We start from the raw sequence: 20,005 nt of genomic DNA, 5'->3' as shown, positions 1-20,005 counted from the left end.
ATCCATCTACCCATCCATCCATCTATCTAGCCATTCATCCATCAATCCATTCTTCAATCCATCCATTCTCATCCTCTTATCCGGGGCCAGGTTCGGGGAGCATCAGGTTTAGAAGTGTATTCCAGATGTTCCTCTCCATGGTAACGTTTTCCAGCTCTTCCTGACGTTCCCAGGCCAGACGAGATATATAATCCTTCCAGCGTGTTCTGGGTCTACCCCGGGGCCTCTTGCTAGCTGGACATGCCGGGGAAACCTCTAAAGGGAGGCGTCCAGGAGGCAGTGTCTTTAAATGCTAGAGAAGACATCATAGCTCTAAAATGTAGAAAAACTCTGCAAACAAGACCAACACATGGAAATGTAATTCTCTATTCTGGTACTTTTTCATTGTGGGATGCTAAGGGAACATCTCTGGCTGAAGTGAAAGTGAATTGAACTGAGTGTATTTAAATCTGTCTTGCATTTTCAGATGAGACAACAAAGCCACCTGGTGAGCAGGGTCAGGGCCCTCCTGGCATCCACATCTCTAAGAGGCTACTCTTCTCCATAGTGCATGAAAAATCAGGTACGATTGAACCAGGACGATATACTAAACAACACAGGTTTATTGGTCATTGGAGACAAGGTAGACAGACTGTCTCGGCCAACAAAGGTATTTTTGGATGTATAGCTAAGTCGGATATATTGACTTGCTTTGAAAGTCATCACTAATAATGTGAAATATGAACTGCACAAACCTTAATGTGCTCAATATTTCCATCACATCTCCTCTTAATTAGCTTTCAAGTTAAATGTCAGTGTTTGTCGTTATATTTAATCGGTGCGATTATTAGTGAACTTTAGCTGGTTGGAGGATTTTGTGCCCTGTGGACGGCTTTATGTTTACAGACATAGAAGGGAATCAATCTTCTGATCGATCGTTCAGTAAGAACGCCAATAAATGGTTCACAACATAAGGAGTTATTGCTTTAAAAAGTATGCCATGAGATTAACAGGGATAGTTTGGATGTTTTTGAGTGTGGTTGTATGAGGTCCTTGTCAGTAGTCGGTGTTTTACTACAGTAGAGTTTATAGAAACAGACGGGAGTACATCAATGTACTGCTGTGGATGTGTTTTAGATACCATCAATATCAGTTTAAGTGTACGCTATACTTAGAATATTCTTATATGTACATTATATTTATTTTATCTGTGCTCTGCAACAAGACTTTTTAATCAAAACCAGTAATTTTACCTCGCAGAACAGTAACTGGTCTACCACCGCCTCGATTAGTGAGTTACTTGGTGATATTGTGTGACTTTGGTGTTTCAAAGGGTTAGTTCAGAATCACCAAAGTCACACAATAACACAAACAAACAAACCGATGGAGGCAGCGGTAAACCAGCAACTCTGTGTTCTGTGAGGTGAAATGAGCGTTGATAGCGGCTTCAGTTCTCTGAAAGCAAGGTAAAGAGGTGAAGATATTCTAAATATAGCGTACACTTAAACTGATATAGATGGTATCTAAAACACCTCCACAGCAGAACATTGCTTTTCTCCCGTCTGTTCCTCCAAACTCTACTGTAGTAAAACACTGACTACTGAGAAGAACCTCATAAAACCACACATCTAAACATCACTACTGGCCCTTTAAGATCCAGATGGTTTTGAAAAAGTGTGATATGGAGTTAGATCTTTAACATGTTGCAGGGCATTACCGGTATATCATTCGATATTAGCTTAGCACAGACATATTGGTAGCGGCTGTTAAGTAACACAAAACTGCTGCCGACAAAGAGGTTTGAGGTAGTTTATAAACACCAACATGGAGAAGTCTTCATCACAATTCTTCTTAACCAAATTTAAGGAAATCTTCATCAGAAAACGATGCAAGATGTATTTTTTTACTCTCATATATCAATATCAGGATCAGCCTCAACAATATACATAGTATGTTGTCACAAATGAATATTCTAAATAAGGCTAGAAGTTCAAATCCGCCATTCCAGAGGAGGTTTTTGTACATTTAGTTCTCCTTTGCCCTGCTTGGATTTGCAGGCTCATTCTGTAGCCAAGCATTGTTTACTGAACAAAGTCTAAACTATACTAAACCTGGACCATTAAGGGCTAAGCTACTACAACGTCAACAGTAATCCCGTAAGAAGATTGCAGTTATTTCCCAAGTTGACATGGAGTAGATGGGGAAGATTAATTTCACCAGTGAAATAAAGCCCATTTGAATGTTCAAGCTCCACTAACCTTTGAACAAAAGAAGTGTGTTTTTCCGTTTCACTGTGTGTAAAAAGCTTTGACAGGAAGTCTTTCTTACAGAGAAATGGGACTCTTTCATTCGGGAAACTGAAGACATCAACACGTTGAGAGAATGTGTCCAGATCTTGTTCAACAGCAGATACGGTGAGCGTCTCTCTCTTTGCATTGAGGCTTTTTTTGGGGCAACATTTTCCAGGAGGTATCCCTGCCTCCTCGAGCACAGGTTCATGCTCAGTGATGGTTCCGTGCGTATCTCTGGATGTTGATGGATTGAGGTCAGTGCTTCGGTTTGATCATCGTCTCCTCAGCGATTCACAAGACAGGTTTTTGTACACATTGTTAATTCCTACCAAAGTCTAGCTCAACTAGAGCAAGAAATCTCTTTAATATTTGCATCCTTTTGCCACTTATTTGAAATCATTCAGAAGACGCTTGCAAGCGAGCCAACCTCCGTGTACTTACTCAGCGGCTGCCGTGTGTCTCTACAAATTAAGCAAACATTTCGGCTCATGGGATCTGTTTTCCAGATTTATTTTTTATCCAAGCCCACAGCACCGATTATCGTTCCCTTAAAGTTTAATTCCTCATTGAGCTGGAATGATCTTCCCTTCAGTAAACCTTTACATGGGCTGTGCATCCCACTGGAGGCTGCTTCTCCTCATGCAAATTAACGTTTGATGAGTTACAAATATATAAAGATGAAAACCCAACTTTTACTTTATAGTGAAAGTGAATATCTAAGTGATATTCTTATTGTTTTCTGCCACCAGCCGAGGCCCTGGGTCTAGATCACATGGTGCCTGTCCCCTACCGCAAAATCGCCTGCGACCCGGGAGCCGTAGAGATCATCGGCATCCCGGACCAGATCCCCTTCAAGAGACCCTGCACCTACGGAGTTCCCAAGCTCAAGCGCATCCTGGACGAGCGGCACGGGATCCGCTTCATCGTCAGACGGTAACCGATGCTTTTAATCTCAGAAGCACTGTTTTTAGTTGGCATGATGTGCTGTTTTGTGATCTTTGGGGTTGAGCCTGCACCATCTGCACGCTGCGTCCCGCTCACTGGTAAAGCTTTTCCATTCATGTCCCAAACGACTTCCTCCTCTCCAGCATATTGCGCCGCTCTTCCATCCGTTTGCTTGAGCTGATTTAAATGAGCCACCATGCCTTGTTTGAGATAATGCATCTCTTCCCCAGCAGCTCATTAGTGCTAATAGAATTAGAGAAAGATTGAAAATGTGATTTATTTCAGAGCTGCATCACATTCCCATTGTCATTGGGAGATGCTCCAGATGCAGGCCCGCCATGTCCTGTTTTTTTAGGCAATGTTCTTTGTTGACAGACTTTGTTCAATTAAAAGCAACTGATCGTTAATTATAACGGTCGGCAGCTTTAACTGGAACCTCATTTAAAGCGGCAGCCTCGCTGTTAATTATGTCCAGATGATATCACGAGTAATAACGAGCAAGTTTTAAATCCACGTTATGAGCAGTTCACTTTCAAAATGAAAGGGAGACAGATCAACACTCACTGGAGTGATTTTAAAAAACCAATCATGTTCCGAAGTGAATCATCCTGACAGCTAATGGATGGATTCAATGTGGCGCCGACATTCATGGTCACAAACCGATGGATCTGTGTGACTTCAGTCATCATCTGACTTTGTGACGGCAACTTCAGAATCTCCACTTCTCCAACACTTTGTGTCATAAAAGAGCCAAAAGTTTAGAGTTAAATGAAAACACTCACATGCTATCAAGGTAACAGTCCTGAAGGAGCAGAGTAGCGGTTGTTGTATGTGTTTCTTATTGTCAACAAATCCCATAAGAAACACCAATCAACACCAATCATTTCACTTTGCAAAGACAAAATGACCAAAAAAGGGCAAATTAAAAGAAGAAGAAATCAAATCAATACAGACTGGGTCTTTACCTTTGTGTGTTCCAGGCAACACAAGTCTTCCATGATGTTTGACGCACACAAAATATATCCTCAGTCTGTCCCTCAGCCTCACTCCTGCTGAAGATGTAAAACAAGTCACAGATGTATAGTTGCCAGCAGGGCTGCGCAATTAATCCTGTTTTATTCTTCAGCTACGATTTTCGTTTCCAGTGACAATGAAACAATATATTCAAGATATAAAAGTGATTTTTGTGCCACATTCCGCTTCACAATGATGCCCTGCTTTAGCTTTGTGTCATAAATCCTTTCCCGTCGCTTTGTGTGTGTGACTTGTTTTTTGCTGCGTCATCACCATTCATATCTTTACAACCAATGTGTAAATGATTAAATTGTTCCTCGTAGATATTGCCTCTAAGTTCTGCTCTCAGATTGAGATTTTTCCAAAGTCAATGAGTAATTGTGTTTTAATAATCGTGATATGAATATTGACCCTTCTTTTCTTGCCGTGCTCAAGCAGCCTCACTAACAATAGGTTGACTAGTTTCCCAAAGCAGCTGCTGTTAGCAAAAGCCACTCAGAGAAGAGTAAACAGTAGATCTGCGTGGGACTATTTTCAGCAGCGCATTGATCCACATGTGGTGCTGTGGAGAGCACTCGCAGCAGGCGGGCGGCGTTGACTCAAAATAAAGTACAGCAATGGAAGAACTCCAGCGAGGCTCATTGATGTGAGACACAGCCCGGTTTGAGGATCTTTTCATGGTATTTGTTGACAAGAGGAACAATGTAGAGTATCAGCAGCTCTGTGACACTGACATGTAACAACGAGTGCCACCCTCAGACCAGACTCCAGATGTTTTACCCCAGCAGAGGTGAAGAAATGCTAACAGCGACGCTCTCAATGTGTTTCATGAGCTCTGACTCCAATATAGAACAGGGACGTCTGGCTTTAATAAGTCAGCTAGTTAATAAACTGCAGAGGAAAGTACTCTGCTTCAACAGCGGGACGTTTCAGAAGGCCGATCTTAATCTCCAACGAATGAATGTAAATAAACAGGATTTAGAGAAACAGTCGTGTGTGAAGCTGCGTCAGGATGGCAGCAGGAGAGCAGCAGGGTGAGCCAGAGTACAGACGGGTATTTTTAGGGGATTCAGTGATAACAGAGAAATGACTCATTTACGGGACTGTTTGACCGGGACTGATTGTTTGAAGAGCAGTTAAAAAGCTATTACCGACGTCTTCCTCCACATGTGCAGTGATTTGCATCATGACTTTTTGCCCCGAGAGCTGAAGCACTCTTTGAACTCGGTGACTAATGGCCTATTTCCTTTTTTCTTTGTGTTCCAGAATGTTTGATGAAAGGATTTTCACTGGTAAGACTAATCTTCTTTGTATTTCAACACCATTTCCTCACGCATATGAGCTGTGATTTGGCTTCATTAATAAAAGCCTGCTGGTCCGTCTCTAACTACACTTGAAAATGTTCCAGTCTTTCTAGAACTGCAAGGTTTCTGTTTGAGATTTTACTTTATTGTGTAGTTTAAAATAGTTTACCTCCCTTTTCTAGACTTAATGTCATGCTGTTGTATCTTCACCCTCCTGATATTGATTACGATACCTGAATTTGCATATCGGCAGATACCGAGTACCGATACCGATACGTTAAAAACAAAAAAGTCATAATTCCATATTTATTTTATACTGCTGTAAAAACAACTCCTTCAAACAAAATGAGTTATAGAAATCTACAAGATTACATTTAAACACATTATGATAACATAATTTAACCCTTCACCCAATCCATCATTTCAGGCTGCGTCGATGACATTTGTGATACTGGTATCGGTATCAGAACAACTCTAAATCTCCACAGGCTACATTCATCATAAAGTAGCACACTGGTGTCTGTGCTGCAGGCAGATTCACAGTTTATTATGTTCATATAATGCCGTCTTATGAGACAACATCAGAGCTAATTTAAATGAATAACTCATCTACCTCCTGTCAAAGGGAACTGTGGGTAAAATGTCATTATTTCATGTTTGCTTTGTGAGCTCAGCATTCGGCCTCACAATATTTGAGAATCTTGACAATTAATTACTGTAACTGGCTACCAGAGAGAGTGTTTGTTTATATGTGTGCAGCCCACAGATGTTCCTCGCTGATGGGATGTTTGTTTATCTCCTGTTGTCTTGTTTTTTGACGAAGCCGCTGGCAAGATCGTGAGGGAGGACGGCAAGCACGACCTGGGCGCCATGCCCGAAGACGGCTTCCTCGACAATCTCAGCATCCCGCCCACCGCAGCCGAGCCGGTCAGCAATCCTCACAGCAGCAGGTCAGAGCCACGCCCACACACATTTAGTTTGTAACCCGGAGATATGAGAGGCGTCGGGGCCAAACTCCATCGCATCTAGAGCTGCCGTTACTCTTATTGTGCGCTGAATGAAGCTGTTCATACAGTATATATACATATGTTGTATTTATGTTTTACAGTCCTACGGTGACACCGGCTGTGATGTGCTTAGTTTTAGCGTCAGTCCTTAATTCACATTTTGATAAATATGATTAAATACATAAATCAGCTGATGCATTAAAAATAAATCATTGCAGGTTACCTCAAATCTCAGAATAACTGCGCCGTCATATAATCTGTTCGTGCTTAGTTTACCAGATTTTTCAGATGAGGGGAATACTACACCTACAAAATGACTGTTTATATATCAACTACTCTCCCTGAGTTAGAAAACCTTCAACTCTAAGCGAACAGAGAATCACAACACAGAGAAGAGTCTTGATTAGCAACAGCTCATGCAGTGTAATCCAAGTCTCTTTATTCATGCTCCTTACTTCCCAAACAGCTGCATCTAAATGCTACAACTTTACTATTTAAAACCCTTTGGATTCGCATTGACTTCACTCAGCAGAACTGGAGGTTGCCGCGTATCTCGGATACAAGCGGCCAAAATGCAACACCCTTACTTGGTAGAGCTCAGATATCTGGAAGGATATCGGAGTACAGAGGTACATCTGATCCCTGGAGAGGTTTTTCCCGGCTTGTCCAGCTAGTAAGAAGCCTCCGGGGTAGACCCAGAACACGCTGCAGGGATTATAAATCTCCTCTGGTCTTGGAACGCCTCCGGGTTCACCAGGAAGAGCTAGGATACGCTGCTGGGTAGAGAGACGTCTGCAGACTTCTTCACCGCGGAGGCACGAGAGAAAGGTTTTCTTTAAGAACTCAAGGTAACACAGGGTGATGTACAAACGGTCAATTTAGGAGTGAAGTATTCCTTTGAGCCAAACCTGCAATCTCACTCAACCCAAGTGTCCTCATACAGTTAGTAGCCAGTGTTGAGCAGTTCTTGTGTCCCACCACCTAAGTGCTTATGTATTTTTAATGAACCCGTTTTGTAATTTGGTAGTCACCTGAGTGTGTTTTATTTAATCTCACAGATCAGCAAGTGCATGCGTGAGTCCCTTGGCTGACTGTGAAGCAGGTATGTGCAAATAAAAGCATTTCTGCATTATTAAAACTTTTTGTTCATATTTTTTGATGTAACAAAAGATTCAAGTTAAAGTTTTTAAAGCAATGTCAGTGGTCCTCGGGAGTCTCTGAAGACAATGTCCCGTCATGTTTTACAGTCCAGTCAGTTCAAACACACTCTGTCACCCTCTCTAAATCTGTTGAACGCGGCCGTGAAACACTCGGCCACACACTGATGGGAAGCGTTCGATCCCCGCAGGTCCTTCGGGAGATTGCATTCCTTTGAAAAGGATTAAAACGGAGCCTCCGGATGGGGACATCATTCAAGTCACCGTGCCAGGTAAGGCTGCAGAACTTTAAAGATAAGGAGTCTTGCTCTCTATGGAAATATATATTCTAAAACAGAAGCAGATCCAGAGGACTTCTTCATTCCTCCATGTTCAAGCTTCAGGTTACAGGTCGTTGGAGCGCAAACACTGGACACTACGCCGGCATTAATATCCCACAAAGCAATGAGTCAACATATAGACAACATAGAGCTCACTTTACTGGCAATTTAGAGTCATCAATTAACCTAAGCTTGCATGTCTTTGGACTGTGGGAGGAAGCCGGAGACCCCGGAGAGAACCCAAGCTGCAAACTCCACACGGAGGCTTAGCCCGGGACTTGAACCCGGGCCCCGCTTGCTGTGAGGGTAGCCACCACACCACCGCGCAGTCCCCACTTCAGACTTTATAGTTCTCACAAAATATCGCTCGGTCACATGACGGTTGGCCGAGGTTACTGTTGTTACCTGTCACCTGCAAGGAGGCTGTCAGAACGTGACGTGGTAATTACTGCTCAGTGCGTCTGAAACGTACCACTGTTTATTCACACTAACAATGGGACACATATTGAGCATATAATATATATATATATATATATAATGCACAGTGTGTGATTTTGGATGAAGTATAAGTGTCGCTTTTTTGAAGATTTCAAGGATGAGGACTAATGATGATGGTAATGGTTTGGTAAACGTACGTTGGGTACACACACTTGTTTTTTAGCTTTGATTATGTCGGTTTTACATCTAAGAAAATAAAATAGAGGAAATCAAATCAAAATGTTGTGTGTGTCATCAGAGGCTGGTACAGGAGGGGAGGAGCCCGGCGAGTCGGTGGCCGAGCCGGTCGCAGCTGCAGCGTGTCCACCCACGGCCTCGCCCGCTGCTCCCGCTGCTCCTTCTGCTCCTTCTGCTCCTTCTGCTCCCATTCACCAAATGGAGAACCACGCAGGTGAGCTCAGCCCCCCCCCCCCCGCCTCTGTTTCACCCGCCTCCTTTCTCACCGCAGCCCCCTGGAACGCCAGCTCCACCCACAGCCACCGCGGTGCCAACCGGCACCTCCCACTGCCCCCCTGCACTCTCTGGCTGTGTTTGTAGGGAGCTAAAATAGGCTGCCACACGTATGAAAACACTTTTCTCAGATACCTTTTAGTTTGTCCTTCCACTCTCCCACTTCCCCCACGACCAAAACCTCATAGACCCCAAGCCCCCAGCCCCCCCAACCTCAAGAACCCCCCCTCACTCCCTAAACTCCGGCCCACTGTAGCTCTTCTCTTCTCCCCAGTCTGACCATCACTAGCTCTCCTCTGTGAAAGGCACCATGTATCAGCAGAAAGGTTCACACTGATGCATTGTGCAGATTTCCAGCTTGCCCTGTAGTCCTGCAGAATGAATAGAGATGTCTTAGAGAGACAACGCTGCTCCTCAAACATCCTTTCAATGCTCCCAAACTCTACCGTCCTCTAACACGGACCTGCTCCCCTTTCAAACTAAAGTCAAGACCTCTGAGTAGACTCCTCTCTCTCTCTAAACTGCACCCGCCTCATTTATCACAAGTGGTAATAAACAGCACTTTTACGGTCATTTTATTTGTTTAGTCGTTTTTTCACCTTAAAGGGTTGGTCCCCCCGAACCCCCCCAAAATTACAAACATATGTTCCTCCCTATCTCTACTGGTATCTAACCAAGCAGATCCTTTCGGTTTAATTTGTCTGAACACAACAATCTACATTCAACTCACCAGCAGAGATCTCTGTGGACTGACCCTCTAAGCTGACTTGTGCATTCAATGATGGTTAAAGAAGAATCATTGGGTTGTTTCCACATTTCAGAAGCACGTCTGTCAAACAGATTATTCTAGCTGGATCATCAATGAAACTGTCAAAAGTCAGACATGTTTGTTTCCTATGAATAAAACCGATGAACATGTAAATGAGGCCGAGGCTACAGAGAGGGAGGAGCCTCCTCAAAGTGATGTTGGGCTCAGCATACGATGCTTTCAGGAGGCGTTTTGTTTTATTTTGTTGATTTGATTGTGCTTTGTTTAAGTTTTCTTTTCTTTCACAAATGACCACTAAAGGAAAGAAAATGAAGGTAAGTGCAGCAACTGTCACACGTAGAATTATGTGCTGTGTACATGCTCTTTCATTCACGTGTTCATTCGTTGCTATTTGGAATTATACGTAGTAAAGTCAAAATCGATGCATACAGTACTACAGTTTTCACACAGAAGAAGTCATTCTGCTTCTGCAGTGTTGGACGCTGTTAACGGCCCAAACAGCTTCACAGCTCTATAGATGTAGATGATGGAGGATCTCCCACTAAAGCACACAGCATTTCCCGAATAACAGAATAAATGCAAGTTTTGCTTCTTGCATTGAACTTAAAAGTTGAGCCCCAATTAGACGCCGAGTTCCTCTTACCCGCTGGGTGTGGCTACGCCTTTTGACCAACCAGCATTCGGTGCTGAGAAATGAGAAACCAACGTGGAAGTGCCAGAGTGGCCACTTGAGGCTCCAGAAGCGAGTCTTTGTCCATAGACCTCTATGTTAAAATAGCAGGAATAAACATGTTTACAGCCTGGTCTCCATAGATAAAATCCCCGTTCATGACAACTGGGCAGGAGTGAATATTTCTATTTAAATGATATTAAGACTGTGTGAGTCCATACCAGGTTGAATCGTTCATTTAACAGAAACAGATTTACCGGCACAATAAAAAAGAGACGAGGTTAAATATTGTGTCTCACAACTTTTGATACGGATTTAAAAACTGATTGTGTTTCCATTCCTCGATTACATATATTCCTTTAGTCCTTAAGGGTCCACCGAAAACTGATTCATCCAAGTTGTAACCTGCTCCAGGCATTTTGTCCACACACGTAGTCACAAGCTAATTACTGCAGGGAAACAGCTGGGACTGATTTAGTTTACACTACACCGTTAATTCACACTGACTGCTGCTCTGCAAAGCCAATGAAAAGCTACCAGTAAACCATCAAGACGTTTGTTTTCCTTAATAATAAATCACGTATTTGAATCCTGTGTTGTATAACAGTTTGAAAGCTGCTGTGTGTTTGTCTTTCTTCCTGCAGCTGAAGCTCTGTCGCCCAGCGCTGCGTCTCAGAGCGTCAGAAGATCCTCTGAAGGTACCGACTCGTCCACCGTTTCACTCTCACCTGTTATATTGTTATAACTATGATCTTGTTGGAGAGGCAGAGCGGAATAACATGAAACCTCCTCAGACTATAGAGCCTTGTGGCTCCACCGACACCCCTGAATTATAGGAAAACACCCTTTATACGTTCGACAGAAATGCTATTTTCATATTCTTGAAAATCTATTATTTCTACAATCTTTCTTTGACTTAATGATGACAGAACTGATATTATTTTGCCTTTACTTCAGGTGCAGCTCAGCTCATTTGTGCTCACATCCACCTGTAAACATATTTTCGACATTCTTCTTCCTTGTGTCCATTAGTTCTGGTCTCCGGTGGTTCATACGCCACACAGCCAGTGCAGGGCAGGAGGAAGTCATCAAAATAAAGATGCAGTAATGTTTACCCCGACCCAGTGATCGCTCTCTCCTAATGCTCCTGGTTGTTTGACTCCTTTAGCAGGGAGTCTGGTGGAGGACATTGGTGAAATGATTCTTCAGCTGCGGAGACAAGTGGAGAGCCTCTTCAGCATTAAGTACGGTAAGCTGCCTGTAGCCGCTCATACGACGGCAGGAAGCTCACAGCCTCCACCGGCGCACAGCAAGTCAACCGTTAAGCCTTTAGAGTCCATTTAAATAGTTAAAAGATATATTTTAATACGTCAGAATTAGTGTGGGAGAGAAGAAGTGTAGTCCCTGGACAGATGTTACAAGGTCACCCTAAATAACAGCAGTTATTCATCATTTATACTTTATAAGCATGAAGAAACCGTCATAACAGAAGAGAGAATAATAACATCATTCAGGACGCACTTTATCAACTAAGACATGCAGCACAGAGGCTCATCAAACAACACATGCAAAGCTTCAATCTGAGGGATGATTATGTTCATGGAAACATGGACGAAAGACAAAATGATGCATTGTTAGACACGAAAAACATCTGGAGCAGAAGCAGAAAGTAAAGCATGCAGAGAGTGTGAAATGTGTAAATGAGTCAGTCTGACGCAGCAGAACACCGATAGAAGCCTTTCTCCTCTTCCTCAGCCGACGCTCTGGGTCTGCCTGAACCGGCCACGGTGCCCTACTCCAAGTTCCAGATGTACCCGGAGGACCTGTACGTCAGCGGGCTGCCGGAGGGGATCTCCATCCGACGGCCCAACTGCTTCGGAGCGGCCAAGCTGCGCAAGATCCTAGCTGCTAGCGGTCAGATCCAGTTCGTCATCAAGAGGTGAGAGCAGTGATCTGCAGGGGAAGTGTTCAGGTGCAAAGTACTTCCTTTAATATCATTACTTCATTTTACAACAATGGAGTCTATATATACAGCTTGTTCACAAGTTGCTCCAGGTGTTACCAATGCTGGGGGACAGAAACGGAGGCTCCATGTGCTATAAATATGAAACTTTCTACATTTTAACAGCCTCTACTTCCAGCCTCTCCTCTCCTCTCTCCTCTCTCCTTTCCTCTCCTCTCTCCTCTCTCCTTTCCTCTCCTCTCTCCTTTCCTCTCCTCTCCTCTCCTCTCCTCTCTCCTCTCCTCTCTCCTCTCTGCTCTCTCCTCTCTCCTCTCTCCTCTCCTCTCCCCTCTCTCCTCTCCTCTCCTCTCCTCATGAATCAATCATGACTTCATAGTTTCACTGAGGAGCTCACAGCTTAATGTTTTTACACAATCTGGTTAAAGTAAACGCTTCATTTGGGGCGAAATTTTCAACGAGAACATGTAGAATAAAATGTTTTTGATGAAATGTCACGACTTTAAGCTTCGAGAACACTTTAATTAAGGATTCACTCACCGCTTTGCTGATATTGTAGAACTCTTTCTGTGTGTCTCCAGGCCGGAGCTGCTAACAGAGCAAGTCAAACAAGAGATGCCTTCCATGCCCATCTGTGATCCAGGTATGTGTTCGCCTTACTTTATGTATTTAAATGTAAATAACTGAACAGAAATGACATCAAATTCAGGCCGAGATACACTCATTCTGTTCTTCAGAGAAGAATACAACAACACCACCTTCTGCAATAACAAGAGTAGCTGACTTAAAAGCCTGGGTAGAAGAATGAAACCACTTTGTGCATGTCATGGTCATGAATATGTCATCGTTTATTCTTTATTTTGCAGACATTAGTCGTCTTCTGCATGCAAGATATACGCAGACAGCACTACATGTACCATGATGCCTCTGGGTTCACGGGTGTGATTCTCAGTGGATGAATGCCAGCAGGTGCTTTAGGGTTTGTTTGCACCAATAAATAAAAGAAGAACTCCTCTGTGAGTTCTCCTCACAGTATCTGAATGCTGCGTCAGTAACATTTAACCTAAGTCGTTTCTCATCCTCCTGAACCCGCAGTAAACCTTTTAAAAAGGATGTCGTAGTATTAAAAGCTCTGAGGACAGGAGGGAGGCTGTGAGCACAATATCCCACCATCTGTAAAGTTAATAATGCAGCTTTAAGTCCTCTGCACGCTTGAAATGAGGAGGTTAAATCCAGTTCATGTGCTATTTTTAAAACCACTCTTCTCAGGGGAAAAAGAAAGTCCTTGCAGGGATTTTCCTGCAGCTATCTCTGCTTTATTATTTGTTATTTTATCTGTGACAGAGCCCAGCTGCTGGAACAAGGAGCAGCTCTTAACGTTTGTTGCTGCCAGTAAATCTTATCTGTAAATGTTGTTTTCTAAAGAGCTGGACGCCAATGATTCAAGTCCAGAAACAGAGGACACTGCAGCTCTATCTAAGAGACCTGGTTTCTCAGGTAGGTCCAGGTTCCCCTTCAGCCGGACTTTAAAGCTCATATGTGATGTATTGATGAAACATAAATGGGCATCACTTCTCACTTTCAACACTAAACAGTGTGACTACAGCAGCACCCTGAAAAAGTGAGGTACACATGAATCTCCCCCCCCCCCCCCTCTCTCTCTCTCTCTCTCTCTCTCTCTCTCTCACTCTCTCTCTCTCACTCTCTCAGAGTGCCTGGAGTCCAAGCTGTCCAGGATCGACCTGGCCAACACGCTGCGCGAGCAGGTCCAGGATCTGTTCAACAGGAAGTATGGGGAGGCATTGGGCATCAAGTACCCCGTCCAAGTGCCTTACAAGAGGATCAAGAACAACCCGGACTCGGTCATCATCGAGGGCCTCCCACCCGGCATCCCCTTCAGGAAGCCCTGCACCTTCGGCTCCCAGAACCTGGAGAGGATCCTGGCGGTCGCCGACAAAATCAACTTCACCATCACCAGGTGTGAATCCCACATCATCACATGATCACTCCAACACACGTGACGTAGTTTCATTGGTCCAAATAATCGTCCTTCGCTGTGATACGGAGATCATTCATTGAGTAAAAGATAATTAAAGAGCACATTTCAACTCAAGGGCAGCTTTCATGTTTAAATAGTTAAAAAAACATTATTATTAATTATCATTATCTTCGCCAGGAGATGATGAGATCGATTGTGCGTGAGTGTGTGTGCATCTATGTGTCTGTCCACGGCGGCCCTCACAAACTGCGTAATATTTTGGATGTTCATTTATATCTGTATGCTCAAGGACCCCTCGTGGTGGCAGAGATTCACACTTTCTCAAAACAGCTTTCATTGCCTGTTTAATTCTGCTGACTCCACCCGTGAGACTCAGTGGATGAGTAACAGTCTGCTCAGTTCTTCATTGTTCTGGACGGTGTGTTTGCCGATCAGACAACAGAGCCGACTGCGCCGCCGCCTCTGCTCTGCGGCCAGAGACACAGTTATTCTGGGCCTTTTTATTGGACATCAACCTCACGTTTATCTTATCGGCAGAAAATAGACTTGAAACCTAAATATAAGCCGCAGTGATGTGGCTGAGATGATGCTGAAGGCCTCCACGCACCACGGGAGGTCTTTTTCCTGCAATTTTATTAATTCTCATGTATTTTTTTCAAAACCTTTGTTTTTGTAATTATACTTTCACGCACAACGCAAATATTACACGACGAAGAAACAATGTTTTCATTTACACTGCGAATAAAGGCAGCAACCAGTCAGGTTTTAAGTTGTATTTATATTTAAAAGAATTATAAAACAACATCACAACCGAACCAAGGCGGCAAACTTTATTTACAAAGGCAGCGCAGACCAGACTCCTTCTGCTCTTACTTTTCACAATAAAAGCCCTAGACTTATAGTATTAATATTATATATATAATACATTGCAGCCCTCCCCTGGATGCAGCTTTGTAGTTACATCTGTTAAACCTTTACCTTTCTATTGGTTCTCTGCAGACCTTTTCAAGGACTCATTCCTAAACCAGGTGAGAACACAATTATTTATTTCAACATAAAACCTCATTAAATAACCATAACGTAGCACAGACAGCTAATATGAATGTAGAGTAATATTAACACAGAGCTTTTTCATCAGCACCTCGACGCGTCACTTTACTAAAGAAGGCCTACGCCTCAATCAGCGGTGAGTAGAACATCTTTCTTTTAGCCACGTTTTTCCCGCTGTTACTTTATTTGTGAAAGAGTTTATTAACCGGATCCTCTTCCTCTCACAGATGATGACGACATTAACCGCATGGGGGAGAAAGTCGTCCTCCGAGAGCAAGTCAGGGAGCTGTTCAACAAGAAATACGGTGAGTAGACTTCCTGTGTGACACGTCAACTTAGAGTTTATGCTTTTCTTTGATCTTAGTCATTCTGTACTTGTTTACATGAGATTAAAAGCTACTGATTTACTGAAATAAACATTAATGTAATCCAATGTGACACAAAGCAGAATACCGTCATTAGAATAATACGTTAAGTTAAGAGGAACATGTATATTTATGTCGGGGTGATCAAAAGGCTTCATTTCTGTCCCTCTTGTGTGGTTTCTGATGGCGGTGCGTTCAGGTGAGGCTCTGGGCTTAGACCGCTCCGTCGTGGTCCCGTACAAGCTGATCCGTGGCAGTCCGGAGTCTGTAGAAGTCGACGGGCTTCCGGACGACGTCCCCTTCCGAAACCCCAACACCTACGACATCGTGTGCCTGGAGAAAATCCTTCAAGCCGCAGACAAAGTAACATTCAGCATCAAGAGCCAGCTGCAGTGAGTGTTTGAGACACCTGAATATTCAGCAGCGTGCTGTCACCACGTCGCCTGTTTCACTGGCAATTTAGCTTTTATTTTGCTTCTGGTGCTTAAGCCCATTATGGTTTATTTATGCTCTGGATTTAAATCCAGCCTCTCAGATGTCAAAGAATACATCTTCCTCTGCAGCGAACGTAAATAATATGAAATAGCGAACACTATTCTGACGTTGAAGCGGTTAAGCTCTGGTGAAGGAATGGAGGCAGAGTTGAGTTGAGTATCTCTGTCTGTTTTCTCTCTCTCACAGACCCTTTGCAGAGATCTGTAGCCAGGCTTGTAACACAGGTAAGTGTTTGAGTTCCTCGTGTCAGGCGACGCAGAGCTCCGATCTTTAGAACCACGGGGAAGTAAAAAACACCTTTTTGTGTCTCCAGTAGCAACAGACGCCTCCACCAATCGACGAAAGCGCAAGAGAGTCCAGGAGAGCAGCCGAGGACCCGCCTCCTCCGACCTGATGTCAACCAATCAGATTCCAGTGATGGTGAGTTTGAGGAACCAATGATTGATGACGTGTGACAGGGGGTTTAACGAAGTAAATCCGTTCTGCAGGTAGCAGGCAGTAATCCTGAAGAAAGTCTGGTGATATTCTGTATTTTTATTGTTTACAACAACAACAAATTTACACGCATGCTCTGCACGATGTTTCACGTTAATATATATATATATATATATATATATAGATATATATTTATATATATCTATATGTATATCTATATATAACACCTGTTAAAAGCAGAGTTTACAAAGTGCTTTGACACACAAAGCAAGAGCAGGACAATGAAACAACAGACATCACAAGAGTGAGGCCCAACTAAAGCATAATACAATAAAAACAATCAATACGATAAGAACAAAAAAAATGTATTTCATAAATAAGTATAACAACAAAATAAAGCAGTAAAAAGAAGACATTAAGTTAAAGCCCGTCTGTAACAATGACTATGAAGTGATTTAACAGAGATCTCCTCAGGCAGGACGTCCCAGAGCCGAGGGGTCCTGATGGCAAAATCACGGTCACCTTAGCTCTGCTCATATTCAACATTTCTGCTGAAAGTCTCGGGGCCAGATGATATAAAACCAGAGACGAATGAACAATAAACACGGGGACATTTCATGTAGTATAATCTGTGATCTCATTCCTCTACTGCTGAATATTAAAAGCATGTTTTGAGGCAAGGTCAACGACCTCTTTCCGCTGATGAAAAGCCTTTTTTCTTTTTTCCCGCTCCACCATTGCGGCTGACTTTTCCTCCGCCCTTGTCTTTGCCTGCAGCAGTGGCCCATGTACATGGTGGACTACAGCGGGGTGAACGTGCAGGTTCCGGGGAAAGTCAACTACTGAAGGACGGACCCGGACTCCTCACGCCTCCTCCTCACTCACACTTTGTCAGAGACTAAACAAACGGAGCACAGAGAGCTGAGTGTCGGAGGAGGATCAGCAGAATGTATGTGGATCAAAATGTTTTCTGTCGGCGGGACGCAGCCGTCGCTTCTCCTTCTGAAGCGGAACACGACGGTAACATTGTTTCTTTCTTTCTGCAAAGATGAAAACGTTACAAACGTTTTTATCCATCCACTGAGTCACGTCGCTGTATCCGGCATTTAGTTGCAATGTATTACTGACACACACACACACACACACACACACACACACACACAAAATGAAATGTCTTTGATAACAATCTGGTTCCATAATATTCAGATATTTGTACTTTTTATTTATTATATTTATTGAAATATAACATTATGTGCAGGGATGTAAAATACATGGTTCTGTTCTTCAGCTCACGACACTAACACGGGCGCTACTCGTGGAAACTGCTGGAATCAGATTAAACAGCAGCTCATGAAGTGTCTTAACTAAAGGAAATCAAAAGAAATGAAAGGAGACGAAGCGGACGTCACAACACGAGAGCTTCAGTACGCGTTCAGTACGCGAGAGCTTCAGTACGCGTTCAGTACGCGAGAGCTTCAGTACGCGTTCAGTACGCGAGAGCTTCAGTGAACGAGAGCTTCAGTATGCGAGAGCTTCAGTATGCGAGAGCTTCAGTACGTACGCGTTCAGTACGCATTCAGTACGCGACAGCTTCAGTACGTGTTCAGTACGCGTTCAGTACGCGTTCAGTACACGAGAGCTTCAGTACGCGTTCAGTACGCGTTCAGTACACGAGAGCTTCAGTACGCGTTCAGTACGCGTTTAGTACACGAGAGCTTCAGTACGCGTTCAGTACGCGTTCAGTACACGAGAGCTTCAGTACGCGTTCAGTACGCGTTCAGTACGCGTTCAGTACGCGTTCAGTACGAGAGAGCTTCAGTACGCCTTCAGTACGCGTTCAGTATGCGAGAGCTTCAGTACGCGTTCAGTACGCGTTCAGTACGAGAGAGCTTTAGTACGCGTTCAGTATGAGAGAGCTTCAGTACGCGTTCAGTACGAGAGAGCTTCAGTACGCGTTCAGTACGCGTTCAGTACGCGTTCAGTATGCGAGAGCTTCAGTACGCGTTCAGTACGCGTTCAGTATGCGAGAGCTTCAGTACACGGCCTTCTCACGTTAGCGCCACATTAACATGTAAGATATGTCATTTAAAAGTCAGCCTGAATGTATCATGTAAAGGAAAGAATGGTATGTTATTACTGCGATGACCATATTTAATAATGCTGTACCTTAACGCCAATTAGGCCTTTGAAATAAAATGTGTTGCCTTGCACTTTTCACTTTGTTGGGAGTTTTTTTCAACAACAGCTAAGTGGTCCATGTTAACTTCCAGCCGGCTCACAAACGCTGCAACAAGGAAATAAACTGGGAAACGTTAATGTTTGCTGGGAAATAGTCTTTATATCAAAGAGTCGAGTCTTTTGTGAAGCTCTGTCAAAAATAACCACAAGTCAACTTTTATTTACTGAGTGGTTCAGTCAAGACGTTTTGTGGGTTTTGGACAAATATGCATTTTCTTGTTTTACATCTTTGCGTCTTTTTTAAGGAAAAAATGCTAATTTCTGAACTCTGTTGAGGTATTTGTTTGGTGACAAAAGACTCAAGGGTTTGTATTTCCGAACAGTTTCCCAGGAAGTTACCTGAAAATATATTATAAATATTATTTTACGTGGGGTGAGGTTAACATTATTGTTCTATCGCATAGTTAAAATAAAGAAAAGTTGCAGCTACCTTAATTAATCACTTCTTTTTTATTTTTTTATTTGCACCACCTGGCCAGCAGCTAAGTGACCCAAATCAAACACACCCACGAGGTTGCCTCAACAGGTGCATGCTGGGTAGTCAGCTCAAAATGTTTGAGTAGCACAGAGGGCAGAGTGGACTGGTTCGACCGGTTACCTGCATGGACAACGGAGCAGAGACCTGGAGCAGATTGTTGAGGACTTCGCGGTGCACAAGACTCACCGAATATCATGCAGACCGGTGAGTACAATGACGTAACTCTTCAGAGGAAAACTGAGACGTACGCAGCGCCGTGCACGCGCTTCACGTGTCTTTATTTTTAGCAGTGTTGGCTGGTGGAGCATGTTCTCAGTAGGGCTGTGCCACATCCAATCAATTTCAGCAAACATCCCATAATGATTTAAACCAAAAACATTAAGGTATCAAACACGCATTACTACTTTGCAGTTAAATATTTAACCTTTATTCCAACATGAAAAAAAGCTGTAAATAACACTTTGATAAACACGTCAGGACATCTCATTTTAGTCTCAGTGTAATATAATAATATATATATCGTATGAAACGCACATCTATCTATCTATCTATCTATCTATAGATCTATCTATACATCATGT

At 43.3% G+C, this 20,005-nt stretch overlaps 2 protein-coding genes across 6 annotated transcripts in view; both read left to right on the top strand.

Annotated features, from left to right (window-relative positions):
• The window catches only part of gtf2ird1 (GTF2I repeat domain containing 1), a 29,957-nt gene extending 11,039 nt beyond the window's left edge, over nucleotides 1-18,918 (top strand). For 2 of the 5 annotated variants that reach the window (XM_031874115.1, XM_031874116.1), the window contains exons 7-27: nucleotides 467-562; nucleotides 2,310-2,393; nucleotides 3,020-3,203; nucleotides 5,496-5,521; nucleotides 6,357-6,483; nucleotides 7,599-7,642; nucleotides 7,889-7,969; nucleotides 8,754-8,906; nucleotides 11,049-11,102; nucleotides 11,573-11,653; nucleotides 12,160-12,343; nucleotides 12,946-13,007; nucleotides 13,790-13,861; nucleotides 14,075-14,342; nucleotides 15,363-15,391; nucleotides 15,502-15,549; nucleotides 15,641-15,718; nucleotides 15,978-16,170; nucleotides 16,460-16,497; nucleotides 16,587-16,693; nucleotides 17,486-18,918. In XM_031874115.1, coding sequence (XP_031729975.1) covers nucleotides 467-562; nucleotides 2,310-2,393; nucleotides 3,020-3,203; nucleotides 5,496-5,521; nucleotides 6,357-6,483; nucleotides 7,599-7,642; nucleotides 7,889-7,969; nucleotides 8,754-8,906; nucleotides 11,049-11,102; nucleotides 11,573-11,653; nucleotides 12,160-12,343; nucleotides 12,946-13,007; nucleotides 13,790-13,861; nucleotides 14,075-14,342; nucleotides 15,363-15,391; nucleotides 15,502-15,549; nucleotides 15,641-15,718; nucleotides 15,978-16,170; nucleotides 16,460-16,497; nucleotides 16,587-16,693; nucleotides 17,486-17,554 — 2,078 coding nt within the window. In that variant the 3' untranslated portion in view covers nucleotides 17,555-18,918. The remainder of the gene's footprint in view (nucleotides 1-466; nucleotides 563-2,309; nucleotides 2,394-3,019; nucleotides 3,204-5,495; nucleotides 5,522-6,356; nucleotides 6,484-7,598; nucleotides 7,643-7,888; nucleotides 7,970-8,753; nucleotides 8,907-11,048; nucleotides 11,103-11,572; nucleotides 11,654-12,159; nucleotides 12,344-12,945; nucleotides 13,008-13,789; nucleotides 13,862-14,074; nucleotides 14,343-15,362; nucleotides 15,392-15,501; nucleotides 15,550-15,640; nucleotides 15,719-15,977; nucleotides 16,171-16,459; nucleotides 16,498-16,586; nucleotides 16,694-17,485) is intronic. The other 3 variants (XM_031874117.1, XM_031874118.1, XM_031874119.1) reach the window with 3 other exon arrangements.
• Nucleotides 18,919-18,996: 78 nt separating this feature from the next.
• The window catches only part of tmem132e (transmembrane protein 132E), a 364,570-nt gene continuing 363,561 nt past the window's right edge, over nucleotides 18,997-20,005 (top strand). The window contains exon 1 of the mRNA XM_031874112.1: nucleotides 18,997-19,628. Coding sequence (XP_031729972.1) covers nucleotides 19,549-19,628 — 80 coding nt within the window. The 5' untranslated portion in view covers nucleotides 18,997-19,548. The remainder of the gene's footprint in view (nucleotides 19,629-20,005) is intronic.

The sequence above is a fragment of the Anarrhichthys ocellatus genome, unplaced genomic scaffold (assembly GCF_004355925.1).
Source record: "Anarrhichthys ocellatus isolate YVR2014 unplaced genomic scaffold, GSC_Weel_1.0 scaffold78, whole genome shotgun sequence".
NCBI classification, from domain to species: Eukaryota; Metazoa; Chordata; class Actinopteri; order Perciformes; family Anarhichadidae; genus Anarrhichthys; species Anarrhichthys ocellatus.
Note: the sequence above shows the minus strand (reverse complement) of the source record. Positions and strands in the feature narration are given on the sequence as shown.